The 17,803-nt window shown below is 60.4% G+C and overlaps 2 protein-coding genes across 2 annotated transcripts; both read right to left on the reverse strand.

Annotated features, from left to right (window-relative positions):
- Positions 1-553: 553 nt before the first annotated feature.
- Positions 554-1,573, reverse strand: LOC115638810 (relaxin-3 receptor 1-like). Its single transcript, XM_030540803.1, has one exon. The coding sequence runs from the start codon at positions 1,571-1,573 to the stop codon at positions 554-556; it is 1,020 nt and encodes a 339-aa protein (XP_030396663.1).
- A 7,657-nt stretch (positions 1,574-9,230) lies between these two features.
- CREB3L3 (cAMP responsive element binding protein 3 like 3) lies at positions 9,231-17,081 on the reverse strand. Its single transcript, XM_030540581.1, has 9 exons — positions 16,947-17,081; positions 16,263-16,542; positions 15,075-15,193; positions 13,753-13,890; positions 12,891-12,997; positions 12,504-12,572; positions 12,072-12,156; positions 10,576-10,672; positions 9,231-9,670 (listed from the first exon to the last, which is right to left on the reverse strand). Exons 1-9 carry the CDS (start codon positions 17,079-17,081, stop codon positions 9,336-9,338), a joined length of 1,365 nt encoding a protein of 454 aa, XP_030396441.1. The 3' UTR covers positions 9,231-9,335.
- Between the last annotated feature and the right edge of the window lie 722 nt (positions 17,082-17,803).

Here is a 17,803-nt window from a genome sequence, read left to right on the forward strand (position 1 = left end):
CATTCATTTGAATGGGAATCAGGAGTCCAGAGCCCTTAGCTTGGAAAATCTCCGCCTAGAGCTGATCTCCAGGGATTTTGTGCCTTAAACACTTGGATCCCATATAAATTTTAAAGACTGACTAGATTCCCCCCCCCCACACACACCGCTCCCCCTTTAGTGTTATTATTTGTATTCCAGGGGCCCCCAAAGGCTCCAGTGCAGAGAGCTGAATGAACAGACACTACTGCCCCAAATGTATCCGGATAGCACTTCGTGACCCCCATTGAGATTGCAGCCCCTTTGCGCTAGGCACCGTACATACACAAAGCAGGAGACATTCTCTGCCTCGGAGACATTGCAATCTAAACGGGCAAGACAGACAAAACGTGGGAGGAGAGACGGAGGCCCAGAGTCAGGGAAACACCCCAGTTGTCCTGGGTCCTAATCTGGTGCCTCAGCCATGACACCTCTAAATTGACATGAGCGGCGCTTCACCCATGGCACAGAGGCTCAGGCAGTCCCCTCTCTGCTAGCAGGGCTGAGCCTGCCTGGGGTGGGCTTTGCTGGCACGTTACCTTGAGGAAGAGTCCTTCAGCGCCTCTCGGAACTCCCTTCTCACCAGGCAGTACAGGATGGGGTTGAGGCAGCTGTTGGTGTGAGCCAGGCACACAGTGACGGGGAAGATGTACGCCTGGGTGTTGTAGAAGGCTTTAGTGAAGGGCACCAGGTTGAATTTGATGAAGATGCCCCAGGCCGTCAGGGCTTGGTTGGGGAGCCAGCAGATGAAGAAGGAGAGCACCACGATGGTGATCGATTTGGTGACCCGGGACCTCGTCTTGGGGTTGCTGCTGCTCATTCTCATCCTGCTCAGGAACCGGAGGAGGAGGATGTAGCAGGCCGAGATGATGGCCAAGGGGATGACAAAGCCCAGCAGGACCTTCTGGGTCTGGTACAAGCCCAGCAGGAACTGGGGGTCGAGGTCTTTCAGCTCCGGGAACTTGACCAGGCAGAGCTCATCCCCAGAGACCCTGTGGGTGGTGGAGAAGATGGCGTGTGGCAAGGTGGCTAAGGCAGCAAAGAACCAGATGATGGCACTGGCCACCTTAGCCAGACACCTGTAGGAGGAGCAGCCCCGGTTGGCCTTCAGGGATGACACCACAGAGCAGTAACGGGCCACACTCATGGCAGTGAGGAAGAAGACGCTGGCGTACATATTCATGGCCGAGACTGAGGAGATCAGTTTGCACATCAGCTTGCCGAAGGGCCAGCGGAAATCCAGGGCCGTGTCCACCGCCCAGAAGGGCAAGGTCAGGACAAACTGCAAGTCAGTCACCGCCAGGTTGAGCACGAAGAAGGTGGCGCTGGACATTCTCCGGCGGTGCCTGGAGCCCAAGAGGAAGAACACCAGCAGGTTGCCCAGCACCCCCAGGGTGCAGACGGCGGAGTAGACAATAGCGATAGCGATCCGGGTGGCTTGGGTGCTGTCCAAAGGCAGGAAGGGGACCAGGTCCACCAGGCTGTGATTGGAGACAGTCCTGTTGCCTCCTGCCTGGAGTTTCTCCTCTGTGCTGCAGCAGTTGTGCTCAGACATGCTGGTGCTTGCTCCTCGCCTTCCCTTTCTAAACCAAGGATTGCGCCAGGCTCTGCTTTTCGCTGCTTCCACCAAGTTTCTGCTCCGATCTCTCGGTACCCCTCGGTTTTGATCAGCCCGCAGAGAGCCCCCTCCCTGCCACGCATGGCAAAAGCTGGGGAGCAGCAAAACTGCTGCCTGCTCCCCCCAGTTGACTCTTTCCTCTCCTGCACTGCCGCACACGCTCCCTTGGCAAGGAAACAGCAGGCGAGGACGGTGCGGTGGAGAGGCTCAGATGCGGAAAGGGGTGGGAGGGGAGAGGAATCGCAGTGTGAGCAGGAGCAATATTAAGGTGAATTTTACCAATGTCCCCAGTGGGACGATCACTGTATTTCTTCTTGGCACTACAGCGGTGTCCAGACCCCCCGACTTGGCATCAGCATCTCACTGTGTTCGACGCCACCCAGACGTGTAATCAAACGACACGCCTTGCTTGAAACGGGGGAAAAACTGAGGCACGGAGCCGGGAACTGAGCTGCCGGGTGACCTTGGACAAAGGGCTTCCCCTCCTGCCTTTGTCTATATAGACTGTGAGCTCCTTGGGGCGGGGACAGTCTCTCACTGTCTGTCTGGGCAGCACCTGGTACCCCAGGGTCCATACCACCTCTGGGTGCTACTGGAATATACCTGCTAATAATCTGACTATCTGTGGTAGGTATCTGGCCCCCCATCATCACCATATCTGTGCTTCTCCCATTCGTCAATGCTGTTACCCCCATTGTACTGCGGGGGAACTGGGGGATTAGGGGATGCACCCAAAGACACAAAGGACAGTTGTGGCAAAGCAGGGCTTGAACTTGTGTCTCCTGAGCTCTAGGCTAGCTCAGCCCTAACCCCTGGCTCGTCTCACGAAGGGCGACAGCAAGGTGGCAAACAGTCGTATATGACAGGCGGGTCCCGTTTCACACCCACTTTGCGCTGGTGATAATTCAAGTTTGCAGGGCAGTGGAGAATCTTTATTGTTCCTTCCACGCTCACTCAACTTATTCCTGATTTACAGCAGCGAGGGAAGACTCTGCCCCTGAGGTTTGACCTCTCTACCCTACTGATCAGCCAGTGTCGTCTTCAAACAACCCTTGGAAGCGAGCACTGGGGGAGGCATTTCAGTTCTCCAGGCTGGATTTCCAGGGGGGCCAGATCTCCATTTCCAGCATTCCCCGGTGGTGGCATTAGGAGTCAAAATGGGATACAGGGATCTTGCAAGGCTTTTGGACCCAATTTAATCCTCTGAACAAACGCACCATCTCCAAAGGAGAGACCCACTTAGCAGATAACCATTGCTCTCCCTGCACTTCAAATCCTCTGCTGCCAGATTGAAAACTGCGTTCAGTTTCCCCTCTTGCCCTCCTCATTTCACCTGCCAGCTTTCAGCCTGGAGAGGATGACTGCTATTTAATCTTAAATTACACCTTTGTCAAAAGCACATTCCATGAGCACTGGGGGCATGTCGCTAGCATAGCGGTGACCAGAGCGGGCCCCGAAGCTGCTTACCTGGGTTTGATTCCTAGCCAACATGACAGTGAACGGGGCAGTTTTAAGGTGATCAACTGTTGTCCGTGACCACTGGAAGTTAATTGACTTAATCTGCAGCCAGGAGAGTTAAGGTGGATATTAGGGGAAAGTTTCTAACTTTCAGGGGCGTCAAGCTCTGGATCAGGCTCCCAAGGGAGGGCATGGAAGCCCCAGCACTGGAGGTTTTTAAGAACAGGTTGGACAAACCCCTGTCAGGGCTGGTCTAGGTTGACTTGGTCCTGCCTCAGCGCAGGGGGTTGGACTAGGTGACCTCAGGCGGTCCCTTTCGGTCCTACATTTCTATGATTCTCTGAGCTACCCTGGCTGGGAGCAGGGGATGCCAAGAAGCCTCGGGTGGCTTCCCCCCATTCCTGGCAGGGAATAGGGAGAAGGGGGTGGGGAACAACCTACCGAGGGCCTGTGGGGCAGACAGGGGCCAGCAGGGAGCTGCCAGTGGAGCTGAGACTGGGCTGTCAGCACCCCACACTGCCCCTCTTAGGTCGGTGGAAGCGCTCCAGGTGAGGACACTCACCACCGGCTCAAGGACATGCACTGCCAGTGGTTACTGTGATGGCTGTAAGACAATCTAATGTCGGTTGACTTAGGTTTGTAGTGTGGACATGCCCTCAGGGTCATGAGTTTTCCCTTCAAAGGTGGCTCCATCTCACCCCCCGCCCTGTCCCCCCTACCTCCACCCCGACTCCTCTGTCCCTGCTGGGCCGCACTCTGGTGCACTCAGCCAGCTCGCTCCCTGCAACTGAAATACGAACGAACACCCCCCCACCGGGGCTTCCGCAGCTCAGAACAAAATCAATTACTTGCAAATTGGGGCTCATCCACCCCCATCCCCCCAATGGGATTGGCAGCCGCTCGTAAGCCTGGCACAGCGTCCTTGAGCGAGGCTGTAATTTTCGTCCTCGAGCCCTTCTTATCCTGGGCAGTAATTACAGCCCTGGTGGCTGGTGCATTTTAATCAGCCTTTCCCCAACTCCCAGGCTGTGAGAAGTGACTATTGGCATTTTTGTACAAAAATCCCTGGCTGGATACATCCGCTAGCCAGCGCCGTCCGTTGCAAAGGGACAAGCTGCAGCTGGAGTGCTCCTTCCACACGGTGCCTCTGCATTAACGTCGTCCTGCCGTCCTCACTCGGGCAAAACTTCCGTTGCGCTCTAGGGGGGTCATGCCTGAATAAGAGCAGAGCAAAAAGACCTGACCCTGGGAGCTTCTCATTATTATGGTGGTGCCAAGACGCCCCCCAACCAAGCTCAGGGTCCCACTGCGCCAGGCGCTTTACAAGCACAGAAGAGGAGGCAGCCCTCCCCCGAAGAGCTGACAATCGCAACAGATCAAGAGGGAAAGTGACTCACCCAGCGCAGTAGCAGAGCAGGCACTAACTCCCTGGTCTGCTGAGTCCCCATCCAGTGCTCTATCCTCTGGACCATGCTGCCTCTCTGGGAGTTCCTGGAGCCTCCACACCCCTCCTTGACTCTGGGAGGCGCTGAGGGGACTTGGCCCCATGCCTCTGCCATCCTATATGACAGTGCTGGCTCTGAGTCAGCTGCTCTGCTCAGCCCCTGCTCCAGACATTTCCTTTCAGGATGCTGATTAATGCCTGGGGAAACTGAGGCTGAGGACAAAAGCAAGGCAGGGCTGCAAACACGTAGAGCTGTTCTCTGGAGCGCAGGCCCCAGGGAGCTGCCAGCCCAGGAACATGCTCACCCGGGGTACAGGAATCAGGCAGGAACACTGTGTGTGGCTCAGGGACAGAGGCCTAGATCCTCAAAGTATTTAGACTCCTAACAGCCTCATGACCCTTTGAGGATTGGGAGCCAAATTGGGTGGAGCTCTGCTCTGCCTTCTTCCCCACTGATCCAACTTCTCTCAGCCCGTGACTGCCCTGCTCAACTTCTGCTGCGACATCAAGGCCAAATCCCTAGGGTCCTTACTCAGTTTGCACATTCCCTTTGCCCTTAAGGGGAGTTTGCCCAAGCACAGGACTTCAGGATCTGCCCCTTGCCACACGTAGCCACTGAAATGCTGCCACTTCTGGGGTGGAGAGGAGAGAGGAAGTCAACTGGCTACCCCCTGGCAGGAAGTGGAGGGGAAATGTGGGCTAAGGACACCAGGGTAAATCCATAACAATGCCCAGCCCCAATTCCCTGCCCGCCAGTAATTTGCTCCCTCTCCTCCCCATGTTCTCCTGGCCTGTTTGCCCACACCCTAATAGGGAGAACCAGCCTCGCACTCCTCTCTCGATGCCAGTTAGGAGCTCAAGGTGTCTGTGGCAAACTCCATCTATCTATCAGGCATCAAAGAGTAAAAGCCCCACCCCCCATCCCAGCCGTGGTATCTCACAGCCCCTCCTCGCACCATGGCCCCCTGAGTTCTGCCCATGTTGTGGTCAAGACCTCACCTGATGAAAGCTGAGTGCAGAAGAACAAGGCATTGGCCCAGCAAGGCTGAGGTCTGTCTCCAGCCAGGGCCCAGGCCTAGTGCTAGGAGGGAAGGGAAAGGCTTCTCCTGGTACAGTGGGCTGAAGGCTGCATGTAATGAAGGAGACGCTGTGCCCCGAAGCGTGTGGTTAGGTTACCTGGGGAGGGAGTGTGTCCAATGGCCCGAGCGATGGAGATGCTGCTACTTCCCAGCTTCACTTTTCTAGAACATCGCTACCCAAAGGCTCCCCGAGCAGCATGCAGCCTGCACTGGCAGAACTCCTGCCCCCTCTGCCGGAATGCGGCCACCTCTGGGCTGCCCCACCTGCTTCTCCAGAGGGGGGCAGAGGAATCCCTTCTTGGCCAGTGGAGCGTGGCCATGATCCAGTGTAGAATGGGGCTGGGATGCCCGGCTTAGCCCCTTCGCTGCTGGACAAGTGGCAACACAGATACCTGGGCACCACGTTTGTCCTCTGCTCATAATGTCCATCTTTGCCCTCCTGCAGACCCCTGGCCCCTTGAAGTGCAGAGGGGCCAGCTTCTCTCTGCCAGCACAAGTGCCCCCCAGGAGGACCTGATTAAAGAGCAAGGTGACAGCTGGGGCTAATCATGAGTGGAACACAGGTGTGAATGGGGAGGGGCCTTTACGAGGAATGGCAGGAGGTCTCTGGGGGAGGCTGAGGACAGCAAAGCAGCACAGGGGTAAGTCTGCTGCCCGTCCTGAGCCAGAGAGCCAGGGCCGGGAGGCAGGAGAGGGCTGAGGGCCTTAGACCAGCGGTGGTGCTACTCTGCCAACCTTGGAAGCCAGGAAGATGCTTGGAAGGTCTCCTTCTGGGAAGGCTGGGGCGGCCGTGCTGCTGAAAGGGCAGGTGAGTCTGTACGGTGCAGAAGATGCTGGAGCAGGGGTGTGCGGCGTGACGTGGGACTGTGTTTTGGGACTGCCCCCCAGGTGCACCGTGCGGGGAATAAATACAACACGAATTGGGCTTTCCAGGACGCTGGTCTGTTTATGGGATAATCAGCTGGCTCCGGGTAGGGTCCTACTGGACCCAAGAGAATTTGTGGTGGAGTTTCTAAGGGTGGGTTGACACGGCCATTAACAACAGAGGTGGGAGGGTCCCAGAGCTCTGGCTGCAGCCGCAGCCCAAGCATCTGCACCCGTCGGCCAAGCCCTGCATGCCCGAGGCAGCTGGCACGGGCCAGCCGCAGGTGGCTGATTGCAGTGTAGACACACCCTATAAGACCAAACCTAAGAGCCCTGGAGACTGAATCTTCTGGTTATGTTCTGGCCTGACCCTGCCCTGGGGGCAGAGGAGAGTCAGCCAGCAATGGGGGGGACTTGGACCACTGCCCTCTAGGAATGAAGGGGACGTGCCCTGCAGTGCCCCCTTCTGCCCCTGCCCCGACGCTCTGCTGAGCAGTGGTTGCATTTGTGACACACGCACCTGCCCAGCCCATGACCCTCCGCTGGGATTTGCAGCCAGGTCTCCAGCAAGGAAAGGCGACACCTCCTTATTCTCACTCTGCCCCCGCACCTCTGTACCTGCCCCCTCCTCCTTCAGTCCCACGGGTCTGCCACTCCCACGGTCCATATGCCCTCTGCTCCCTCCGCCCAGGAAGTGCTACCAGGCCCCTGCTTTGTTGTTCAGCCAGCCACAACCATATGGTCCTGGACACATTTATCCGGCCCTGCCAGGGTATCCCTCCCTCAGCTGCTCGCCTCTCCCTGGCATTAGTCTTACCCCTTGCCCTGACCCCCCAGTTCTGTGCTAGCTCTCTCCTGCGGCTCCCTCATCCATGAGTGAGTGCCAAAGGGGACAACGTAAAGCCGTGCGGGCACTGGTGGAGCGGGAAGCCGGGCCAGCGTTTCCTCCTTGCTACAAGGGAATCTGCAGGAGGCAGGAGCCCCCTTCCCACGGTGCCCTGCCCGCCCCCCACAGGGCTGATTTTTCAGAGGCTCTGCAGCTCCCATTGACTTGGGTGCTCAGCATGTCTGAAAATCTGGTCACAGGGAGAGTGCAGGGGAAGTGTCCTGGGGGGGGGTGGTCCGCGGGCACTTGGGTGCTGGCCTTTGGCCATCCCAGTGTTGGCCAACCCCACACACCTTCATGGTTCCACCTCAGCCAAACTCCACAGCTCTTTCTTCCAAAATAGTTTATTAGGAGACGAAAACTCAGGCTTAAAAAAAAATCCGCCCCCCACCCCAAACACAGAGAAACACCGAATATCCCAGCATCCCCTGCCAGGCCCCTCCTGGCCATGTGGGCCCCCCCGGAGAGAATCGCAGCATGTGCCCCACTCTAGCCAGGGACACAGGCTGCTCTGGCACCAGCTGGATTTCGCAGGCCTCGCTCTGGGGAAGGGCTCTGAGGCCCCAGGCGGGGTCAGTCCCCGCCACCTCAGGTGTTCTCCCTATGCCTCCCTCCCTGATATTAGCCTGGGGAACAGGGTCCCCAAGGGAAGTGGGGGAGGCACCTAGGCAGGGCTCACACTGCCTTGCTTAGGGGGTTCAGTTCCAGCATCTTAGCACTGGTGTCTTGTCGATTGTTGGGGGCCCTGTGCCCATGACCTCCAGCAGTCTCTCTCTCTCTCACACGTACAGCTCCAGACGCTCCACCTCTGCCTGGCGGCTAAGCCGGATCCCAGCATGGGGCTTGGTGCATCGCAGCTGTCAGGCATGGTCAGTGCTGCCTCGCTGAACTCGGAAGCGAGCTCCTGGTTCCTGAGGGGTTGTGCCCGCCCCCCAGCTGTGCCTAGCCATTTCAACTCCCCACCCCATCCTCTCCGTGCACCCCAGGAGAGGCAGTGCTAGGAGCCGGCAGAGCCCGAGCTCCCTAGCCAGTGTCCCCGGGGCCTGCCTTGAGTATTAACCAGCTCCGCACACGCTGGGGAGAGCAACCCATGGCTTTCCTGCCCTTCCCCTGCCCTTTTCACCAAGGGCCCCAGGTCCCCCTTGTGCTTCTCTCAGACAGGATCAGATCCCATTTGGAAACTGCACGGACCCCTTCCCCGCTGCCTCTGGATCCCCCTGCTCCCCCCCGCCGCTCCAGGCTGCCCAGATGCCTGCAGAGTGGAGCTGCAGGGCGGTCTGGTTTCCGCCTTTGAGGTGATTTTGGGGCTAGGCACCCAGAGGCCACACATGCCGCGGGGCCGGGAGGGACCGACCCTTCCTTTCCGCGGAGTAGCCTGTGCCTGGGCGGCTCTGTGCAGGTCCCCACCTCCCCTCCCCAAGCCGAGGGAGCACAGAGAAGAGACTCGAATGTGGGGCTGGACGGGCAGCACTGGGATAAATGTCTCCAGTCCCAGAGGTGTGTCATCAAAAGGGGGGAAGGGGCAGTAAAGGAAGGAGAAATGTCAGACAATTAGCAGAGAAACCTCCCAGTCCATGGAATCCACAGGGGGCCTGGCGGGAGCCCCGTGTTTAGGCAGCGACCGTACCCCAACCCGGGGTGGGGGGCGGGGGTGGAAGGTTGGATGGGGGCTGGAGAGTCTTGTTCCCCTGCAGCTCTGGCCTGGGTGAAACGGCAGCTGCCCAGGGGCCAGGCTCCCCTCCCCTGTGAATGCTGGAGCCTCTGAGGAGCCAGCTGCCCCCCCTCTTTTTACCCCCCTTCTCTCTCACTCGTTCACCACACGCGCTCTGCTCCCCTGCCCCCGGGCAGGCCCCCAGGGCAGCACTCCCGTCGGTGCCCCCCCGCCCCGGCTGGGGTCCTGGCCAGCGGTGCCCAGCCCTCCTGCTCATGTCATCGCTGGCCGGGCGTGGGGGAGACGGCCGGGGGCGTTCACAGCTCCTCGGCCGGCTCCAGCTGCACCTGGCTGGGCTGGCTGGGCTCTGTCCAAGCCAGCGAGGCCGCGACGGGGCCGTCGTGACTCAGCCCCTCAAAGTCCGAGTGTCCGTCCTGTGGCAGGGCCCCCGTCCCGTTGGCCTGTGGAGCCTCTGCCTGGGGCCTGCTGGTGAGCACGTGGCTGCTGAGGAATTTGCGGAGGACGCTCTGGGCCTCGCCGGCGTACTCTGTCCACACGGGATTCTCCGGCTCCTGGGGGCTCTCGGCGGCATCCTTCCTCAGGGCATAGACCACCCGGGAGGAGGCATCGTTATGGAGAGACCTGGAGAACACTGCCACGGGGTGGCGGAGGGGGGGCAATCAGTGAGGTGTCTCCCAGCGCCAGCCGCCCAGCACCAGGCCCCTCCCCCCACCCTTCCCCCACATGTTGTGAGAATCATTCTGCACCCGATCGTTCTTTATGGGGCACGGAAATTGCTCCGCCCAGCACTGCCAGGCAGCCACCTCTGGGGTGGAACTGGACAGCGTAATAGCATATGACAATGATGCCCTGGGATCACGTTCTCCCGGCATTGAAATGCAGCCACCTCTGGGGTGGAACTGGACAGCTGCATAATAGTATACGGCAATGCTGCCTCGGGATCGCGTTTCCCCCACTGCTGAAATGCAGCCACCTCTGGGGTGGAACGTGGCGACTGTTTAACAGCTCTCAGCAGCCCCGCAGTGCTCTGTGGTCCCAGAAATGAAAAAGAACCAATGTCTAGTGAAAGCTCCATGGGGCATTTAGGAAGGCAGGTTGGCATTCCAACTGCAAAAAAGAAAGTGCCAGGGGAATTTTTGTTAAACCAAATTTTAATGTAAAGCCCTTGGGTTTTACTTTGATTGGGAAGACAGCAGCTTCCCAGCCCAGCCCCTGAATGGCGGGGGCGGGGGTACTGCCTGTGGACAAGGGTTTTGCGTTAGCCCTGCTTACCCCTCCACCGATGTCGTCTCACGTCAGTATCCTCCTGGTGTTACATACTGGGAAACTGAGGCACGGACATGAGGACAGTGCCTTGGTCACCCAGCGAGTCATGGCAGAGCTGGGCTTGAAAGCAGCTGTCCTGTTGCCCAGACCTTAACCACAACACTGTCCACTGCCAGTGGGTCTGGGCAGGACCCCTCAGCTCCCAGGTAGCAACCGGCATGTTGCGGACCCCTGGACTCCCACTGCATTCTGCACATTACCAGCACGTACCTCTCACCGGCCCAAAGTCACCTTCCGGCTCCGCTTGATTGGGGGTGAAGGGGCTGATGGAGGGGAAGACGATCAGGGCGAAGGAGAGCAGCAGCACCTGCGAGCCGGAGGGAGAGAGACATCAGCTGGCCCCCCGGATAGTCATGGTCTCCTGGCCCCCCTGCCTGTGGGTTGGGGGGGCAAGAGGAGGGGAACTTGGGTACCAGCCAGAGGACCTACTTCAACTTCCCTAGAGACACTGGGAGCAGATCATGAGTCTGTGTCTGTCTGTCTTCCATCACCATTCATACCCTAATGTCTATCTGTCTGTCTGTCCGTCCATCCCCATCCTCAGTCTGTTTATACATCCATCTTCATCCATACCCCTCTGTCTGTCTGTGTGTCCATCCATCATCCATTCATCCCCATTCATACCCCAATGTCTGCCTGTCTGTCTGTCCATCCCCATCCTCAGTCTGTCTATCCGTCCATCCATCCCCATTCATATCCCTCTGTCTGTCCATCCATCCATCCCCATTCACACCCCAATGTTTGCCTGTCTGTCTGTCTGTCCGTCCATCCCCATCCTCAGTCTGTCTATCCGTCCATCCATCCCCATTCATACCCCAATGTCTGTCTGTCTGTCTGTCTGTCCATCCCCAGCCTCAGTCTGTCTATCCATCCCCATTCATTTCCCTCTGTCTGTCCATCCATCCATCCCCATACATACCCCAATGTCTGCCTGTCTGTCTGTCCATCGATCCATCCCCATCCTCAGTCTGTCTATCCGTCCATCCATCCCCATTCATATCCCTCTGTCTGTCCATCCATCCATCCATCCCTATTCATACCCCAATGTCTGTCTGTCTGTCTGTCCATCCCCAGCCTCAGTCTGTCTATCCATCTATCCATCCCAATTCATATCCCTCTGTCTGTCCATCCATCCATCCCCATTCATACCCCAATGTCTGTCTGTCTGTCCGTCCATCCATACCCCCAATGTCTATCTGTCCATCTATCCCTGTTCATACCCCTGTCTGTCTGTCCATCCATCCCCATTCATACCTCTCTGTCTCGCTCTCTTTCTATCCCCATTCATCCCACGTCTCTCTGACTCTCTATCGGCCCCGTACACTCTGTGATGTTTGTCTGCCCACCTGTCCATCTACCCTTCCTTGCCTGTGCCTGTTCCCGTGGTATCGGAGCGCCATCCTGTGGTCAGCAGCAGTGGGGTGGGGAAAGCTCCACGGAGCCAGACCATGCCAGAGCCCACCCCCAGCACAGAGGCAATGGCAGAGCCGGGGGTGCTGCCGGTGCAGTCCCCAGCTGCTGCTGTGCCGTACCTCCCCCTCAGGAATAGGGGTCTCGTGGCTACATGGAGGCAGTGGGGGGAAGGGAGATGGAGGGGGCCCAGGAAGTCTTGCCCAGCAGAGCCCCCTCCCTCCCCTTGCCCAGGCCCAGCCCCCCTTGGGGGCATCAGCACAGAAGGGGGCAAATGGAAAGAGATCTCCACGCACTGCGATGCAGGTCCCCGTCTGGGCGGCTTTGTTAGTCGACTGCACCACGAGGGTCTGGAGTTTCCTCAGTTGCTCCAGAAGGGACCTGGACGCAGAAAAGACCCAGTCAGAGGCAAGCACTGAATGGGGGGCACTGCCCCCCCCGTGGGGCTCCTGGGGCAGACCCATCCCTCGGGCAGTTAGAACTAGAGAGTGGCATGGACAGGCTGAAGTGGGTGACTTGTGCCAAGTGCAGGGAGCCAGCCTGCCCTGATGGCCGAGGTGGGAGCTAGCAGAGCCATCTCCAGGCGGGATCTGGGCAGCTTGCACTTCCAGGGGGGCTGGGGGAGGCCTCCCCTGGGCTCTCTTTGCAGCCGGATCGCCCGGTTATTCAGGTTAAGGGGGAGACAGCCAGTGCCCTCTTCCCGCCCGCTGCAGGGAGCTGGGACTTACGAGTTCTGCTTCTCCAGGTGCAGCACTTTTCTTTGCAGTTCCTGGTTCTGCGCCGTGCAGGCCGACATCCTGGGGGGAGAACCGGGGGGAGGTGTGAGCCGGTGGGGGGCTGAGACGGGAAAGGGGGCAGAGATACGAAGTGGGATGGGGGCAGAGACGGCTCCGTGGGGCAGGGCTGGGTGGGAACTAGGTAGGGACATGAAGCAGGTTCCCCCTCGAGCCTGCACCGTCCACATCCCAGCCCAGGGGCATTCTGCCCCTGTGGCCCAGTGGTAAATGACTGCACGAGGTGCAGGGCACCGGGGATTGGGGCCTAGAGCCAGCCGGCTCCAGCCTGAGGCAGGCAGCTCCTGCTCGGCTGTGTGGAGAGAGCGGCTGGGGTCTCACCGGCTCTCCAGGCCGTCGATATATTCCTTCTTCTTCTTCCGGCTTTCCTGAGCCGACTGCTTATTGCGGATCTTCCTACGGATCTTCTTCAGTACCCGCTCCTCGTACTGCCGGAGAGAAGGGCAGAGCCCGGACCGTGGCGCTGGGGGTGGGACTCCCTGACTGGGGTCCTTCCTAGCCCACAGCCCATCACTCTGTGGCCCTGCAGAATAGATACTACTGCGCACCTCTCACTGGGGGGGCTGGAATGCTCTACAGGGAGCAGTTACCTCACCCTCCCCCAAGATGGGAAACTGAGGCACCAAGAAGGGAGGGGACCTGCTCAAGGCCCCCCCAGTGGATAGGACCCAGGAGTTCTGACACTAACCAAACTCCCTCGGCTGAGATGGCCCAGTGGGAGCACAGGTTCCGGGGATGGTGAACAAGCCGGCCCGGCCGCTCTCCCTCCCCTAGCCCCACAGGGCTGATCTCTCCTGTGTGAACAACCCGCTTCCCCCAGGGCCTAGGCATCCACCCAGACCCATCCTACAAGCCACCCCCGTGGCCCATTCACTGTCCCTCACCCCACCCAGGCTCCACTGCTGGGGTCCAATTCGACCCTGGAGTGAGTGAGTACCACCACACCCCTGGAGTCGGTGGCACGGCCGTGGCCTACACCAGGCCTAGATTTGGTCCAGGAGCCAACAGCAGGCCAGAACCTATGGCTGCATCCACAATGATCCCAGCAGGGACCCCTGTCCCATGTGCCCTCCACGCCCCCAACCCCCTCCACATCTACCCCGCTGGCTCTCCATGCACTGGAAGGATAAGGCTCAGCTGTAAAGGTGACCCCGGGGGATCCTGTCCCTTGGCCTCTCCTTACCTTGGTGAGGGGCAGCTGGGTGGGCAGCGTGACCCCCTCCTTGGCCAGCAGCTTCTTCTCGTCCTCTGTCAGCACCAGCTCCTGGCAGTGCCCATGACTTTGTCTCAGCAGCGCTGGGGTCATCAGCTGCTGCTGCTGCTGCGTCAATGGCACCAATTTGTTACCCCTGGAAGCACCTTGCCCCCTGCCCCCACCCCGGTGCTGCTCCAAAAGCCCAGCCACACGGACATCCTACTCGCTGGGGGGACCATCCCAGGGGGCAGGGCAAGCCCACCTGACCCCTCTGCAGACCTCCAAGTGAACCTGCTAATGAACTGCTAATTAACACACACTCGGCTCAGCTGGCCATTTCCCTGCAGCTCACGCTGTAGTGTACAACAGATGCCCCGCTCTGCTCTGGGGAGATTTTACATCCCTTTGCATGGGTGCAAATGACTGCGCAAGGTGCAGGACAAGAGAGAATCGGGCTCTTTGGGCCTGACCTCCTGCAATCCAGTAATTACAGAGCAAATGGGTAAGGATGGATGGAGAGCAGATGGGAATGGATAGATGGATGTACAGAGGGACAGGTGGATGGATGGAGGCTATAGAGAGGTGGACAGATGGATACAGTGAGATTAGGGAGGATGGATGGACAGTGGGTGGGAACGGGTGAACAGGTGGATGGATGGAGAGTGGATGGGAATGGGTGGATGGATGGACACGAGGGATGGATGGATAGTGGGTGGGGACAGGTGGACAGATGGATGGACAAATGGATGGACGGGGAGATGGGGGGACAGGTGGATGGATGGATGGGGTGATTGATGGAGAGTAGATGGGGTGGATGGATGGATGGGGGACAGGTGAATGGATAGTGGATGGGGATGGGTGGACAGATGGATTGATGGATGGATGGACAGACGGGGGACAGGAGGATGGATAGTGGGGACGGGTGGACAGGTAGATGGATGGAGAGTGGATGGGAATGGATGGATGGATAGATGGATGGACGGGGGCACAAGTGGATGGAGGGGGGATGGATGGTGGGTGGGGACGGGGAGACGGATTGATGGATGGATGGAAGGACAGGTGGCTGGAGGAGGGCTGGATAGTGGGTGGGAATGGGTGGACAGGTGGATGGATGGATGGCGGGACAGGTGGATGGATGGGGGGATGGATAGTGGGTTGGGATGGACAGACAGGGGGACAGGTGGATGGATGGATGGACAGACAGGGGGACAGGGGGATGGATGGGGGGATGGATAGTGAGTTGGGATGGGTGGACAGGTGGATGGATGGAGAGTGCCTGGGGATGGGCAGGTGGAATGCAAGGCCCTCACCATCTCACAGCTGCTGGACAGCAGCAGGTCCTTCACTGTCAGGGTGCAGGAAGCGGCGATCAGAGCGGGAGCAGGCAGGTCGTGACTCTTCTCTGAGAAAAAACCAGGATTCCACATGTCTGGGATGAAGGACAAGGGGAGACAGGGGATCGGTGTGATCAATGCCCTGGGCCAGCTGAGCAGCTTCTTGGTTGGAGTGTCCGGGCCCCAATCCACTCCGCCCCCTGAGTCCCCTGCAGGACTCCCCCTCGCTGGATTCCTGCTGGGCCTGACGCCACCTGCTTGGCCCCTGGGCAGAAAGGGGGTGAAATGCCCCCGAGCCGGACTCCTCCCGCGCCCCGTGGGAGCGACTCACCACGCGACACGGGGTGGAGGCTGACGGAGCATCAGGCCCTGAGTGTGCAGCTGAGCCTGGGACTTGGGGCTCCAGCTGCCGGACCCCCCCGCCCAGCTCCCCCCGAACTGCTCCGGCTGCAACCAGCGGGATTTACCGCCATCTGCTGGTGACTCGGGGTTTTACCGGAAAGAGCCACTCGCGCTGCAGTTCCACGCGGGACGGGCCTGTGTGCTCGGGAAGGACCGCTCAGCCCCCGCGCACAAGCTGCGTGCGCACCCCTCTGGGCCCCTCTGCCCCCCCCCCAGTTCTGCAGCCCAGGATCCCCGCCGAGTCCCCTCCCAGCCAGGCTCCCCACTGACCCCCCCCCGAGCTGCACCCCAGGCTCCCCGCTGACCCCCCCCAGCTCCCTTCACCCCGGGCTCCCCGCTGACACCCCCAGAGCTGCATCCCAGGCTCCCCGCTGACCCCCCCAGCTCCCTTCACCCCGGGCTCCCCACTGACCCCCCCAGCTCTGCACCCCAGGCTCCCCGCGGAGTCCCCTCCCAGCTCCCTTCACCCCGGGCTCCCCACTGACACCCCCAGAGCTGCACCCCAGGCTCCCCGCTGACCCCCCCAGCTCCCTTCATCCCGGGATCCCCACTGACACCCCCAGAGCTGCACCCCAGGCTCCCCGCTGACCCCCCCCCCAGCTCCCTTCACCCCGGGCTCCCCACTGACACCCCCAGAGCTGCACCCCAGGCTCCCCGTTGACCCCCCCAGCTCCCTTCACCCCGGGATCCCCACTGACCCCCCCAGCTCTGCACCCCAGGCTCCCTGCTGAGCCCCTGCTCCAGCTCCACACCTGAACTCACCAAGGTCTATGGAGACTTCAGCCTCCCGCAGGTCAGCCCCAGGCAGGCTGGGAGCGGGCTGAGCCTGGGAGGCCTCCTGGTAGGGGTACGCCGGCTCACTGGGCCCTGGGCTGCCTGTGGGCATGTAGTGCTGGGGGCTGTCGAGCTGGTCCGAGTTTGGGTCCTCGGAGATGCCACTGTCGCTGGCTGCAGGGGACCAGATCGGGGAGTCAGAGCCAGAGTCCCCTGAGCCCAGGATGGAGCTGAGGAAATCCTCGTTCTCCTGGGCACCGCGCAGCTGCTGGAGGAGAGACAGAAATGAGACCAGGCCATGAATCACCCACGGGAGGGGGAAGCAGGGCCTGGATGGAGGGCATCGGCTTGCCCATGGGCACGCCCTGCCAGAGCGTGAACTAGCTGGGGGTGGGGCTGGGACAGGTTCCCGGCACTAGTGCATGGGGTGGGGATCCCAGTGCACCCAGGGGCAGGGGTGGGGATCCCTGTGCACCCGGGGGAGGGGGTGGGGTCGGCCTCCCCCCACCCCCGGCACTAGTGCACTGCACTGGGCAGATTCGTCAGTGACTTCTTGGCCTTCCAGGCAGAGGGGTCCCTGGGGAACCCCTGGTTGGGAGACCAGGCTGGCGTTTCCCTCGTGTGCCCCTGCCTTCTCCCGTTGGCCCCGGCTCGGGTGGCGGGGGGACTCACACTCTGCTCTGACCCGGGCCAGCCGGCCGTGTAGCCCCCAAACTCCACATTCCGGAGGATCCCGTCCTGTCGGTCAAAGAGCAGGTCCAGCAGCTCCAGGCTGTCGATGCTGCCCATTTGGCAGCTGGAGGCCATGTCTGCTAGGGAAGAGACACACCTTAAGGCCAGGCCAGCTCCCTGGGCACCCTGGGGTGCAGAAGTGGGGATGGTCTCAGCAGAGAGCTTGGGGTGCATAGACCTGGGGGGGCTCAGTGAGGAGCCCGGGGTGCAGAGCTGGGGGGGTCAGTGGGGAGCCTGGGGTGAAGGGAGCTGGGGGGGCAGTGGGGAGCTGGGGGTGCAGAGACCTGGTGGAGGGGCTCAGTGGGGAGCCCGGGGTGCAGAGAGATGAGGGGGGCTCAGCAGGGAGCTCAGGGTGCAGAGACCCGGGAGGGCTCAGCGTGGAGCCTGGGGTGCAGAGAGCTGAGGGGGGCTCAGCAGGGAGCCCAGGGAGCAGAGCTGGGGGGGGTCAGTGGGGAGCCTGGGGTGAAGGGAGCTGGGGGGATCAGTGGAGAGCTGGGGGTGCATAGACCTGAGGGGGGCTCAGTGAGGAGCCCGGGGTGCAGAGCTGGGGGGGGGTCAGTGGGGAGCCTGGGGTGAAGGGAGCTGGGGGGATCAGTGGAGAGCTGGGGGTGCAGAGACCTGGTGGAGGGGCTCAGCGGGGAGCCCGGGGTGCAGAGAGATGAGGGGGGCTCATCAGGGAGCCTGGGGTGCAGAGCTGGGGGGGCTCAGCAGGGAGCTCAGGGTGCAGAGACCCGGCGGGGCTCAGCGTGGAGCCTGGGGTGCAGAGAGCTGAGGGGGGCTCAGCAGGGAGCCCAGGG

Source organism: Gopherus evgoodei, chromosome 22 (assembly GCF_007399415.2).
Source record: "Gopherus evgoodei ecotype Sinaloan lineage chromosome 22, rGopEvg1_v1.p, whole genome shotgun sequence".
NCBI lineage: Eukaryota > Metazoa > Chordata > Testudines > Testudinidae > Gopherus > Gopherus evgoodei.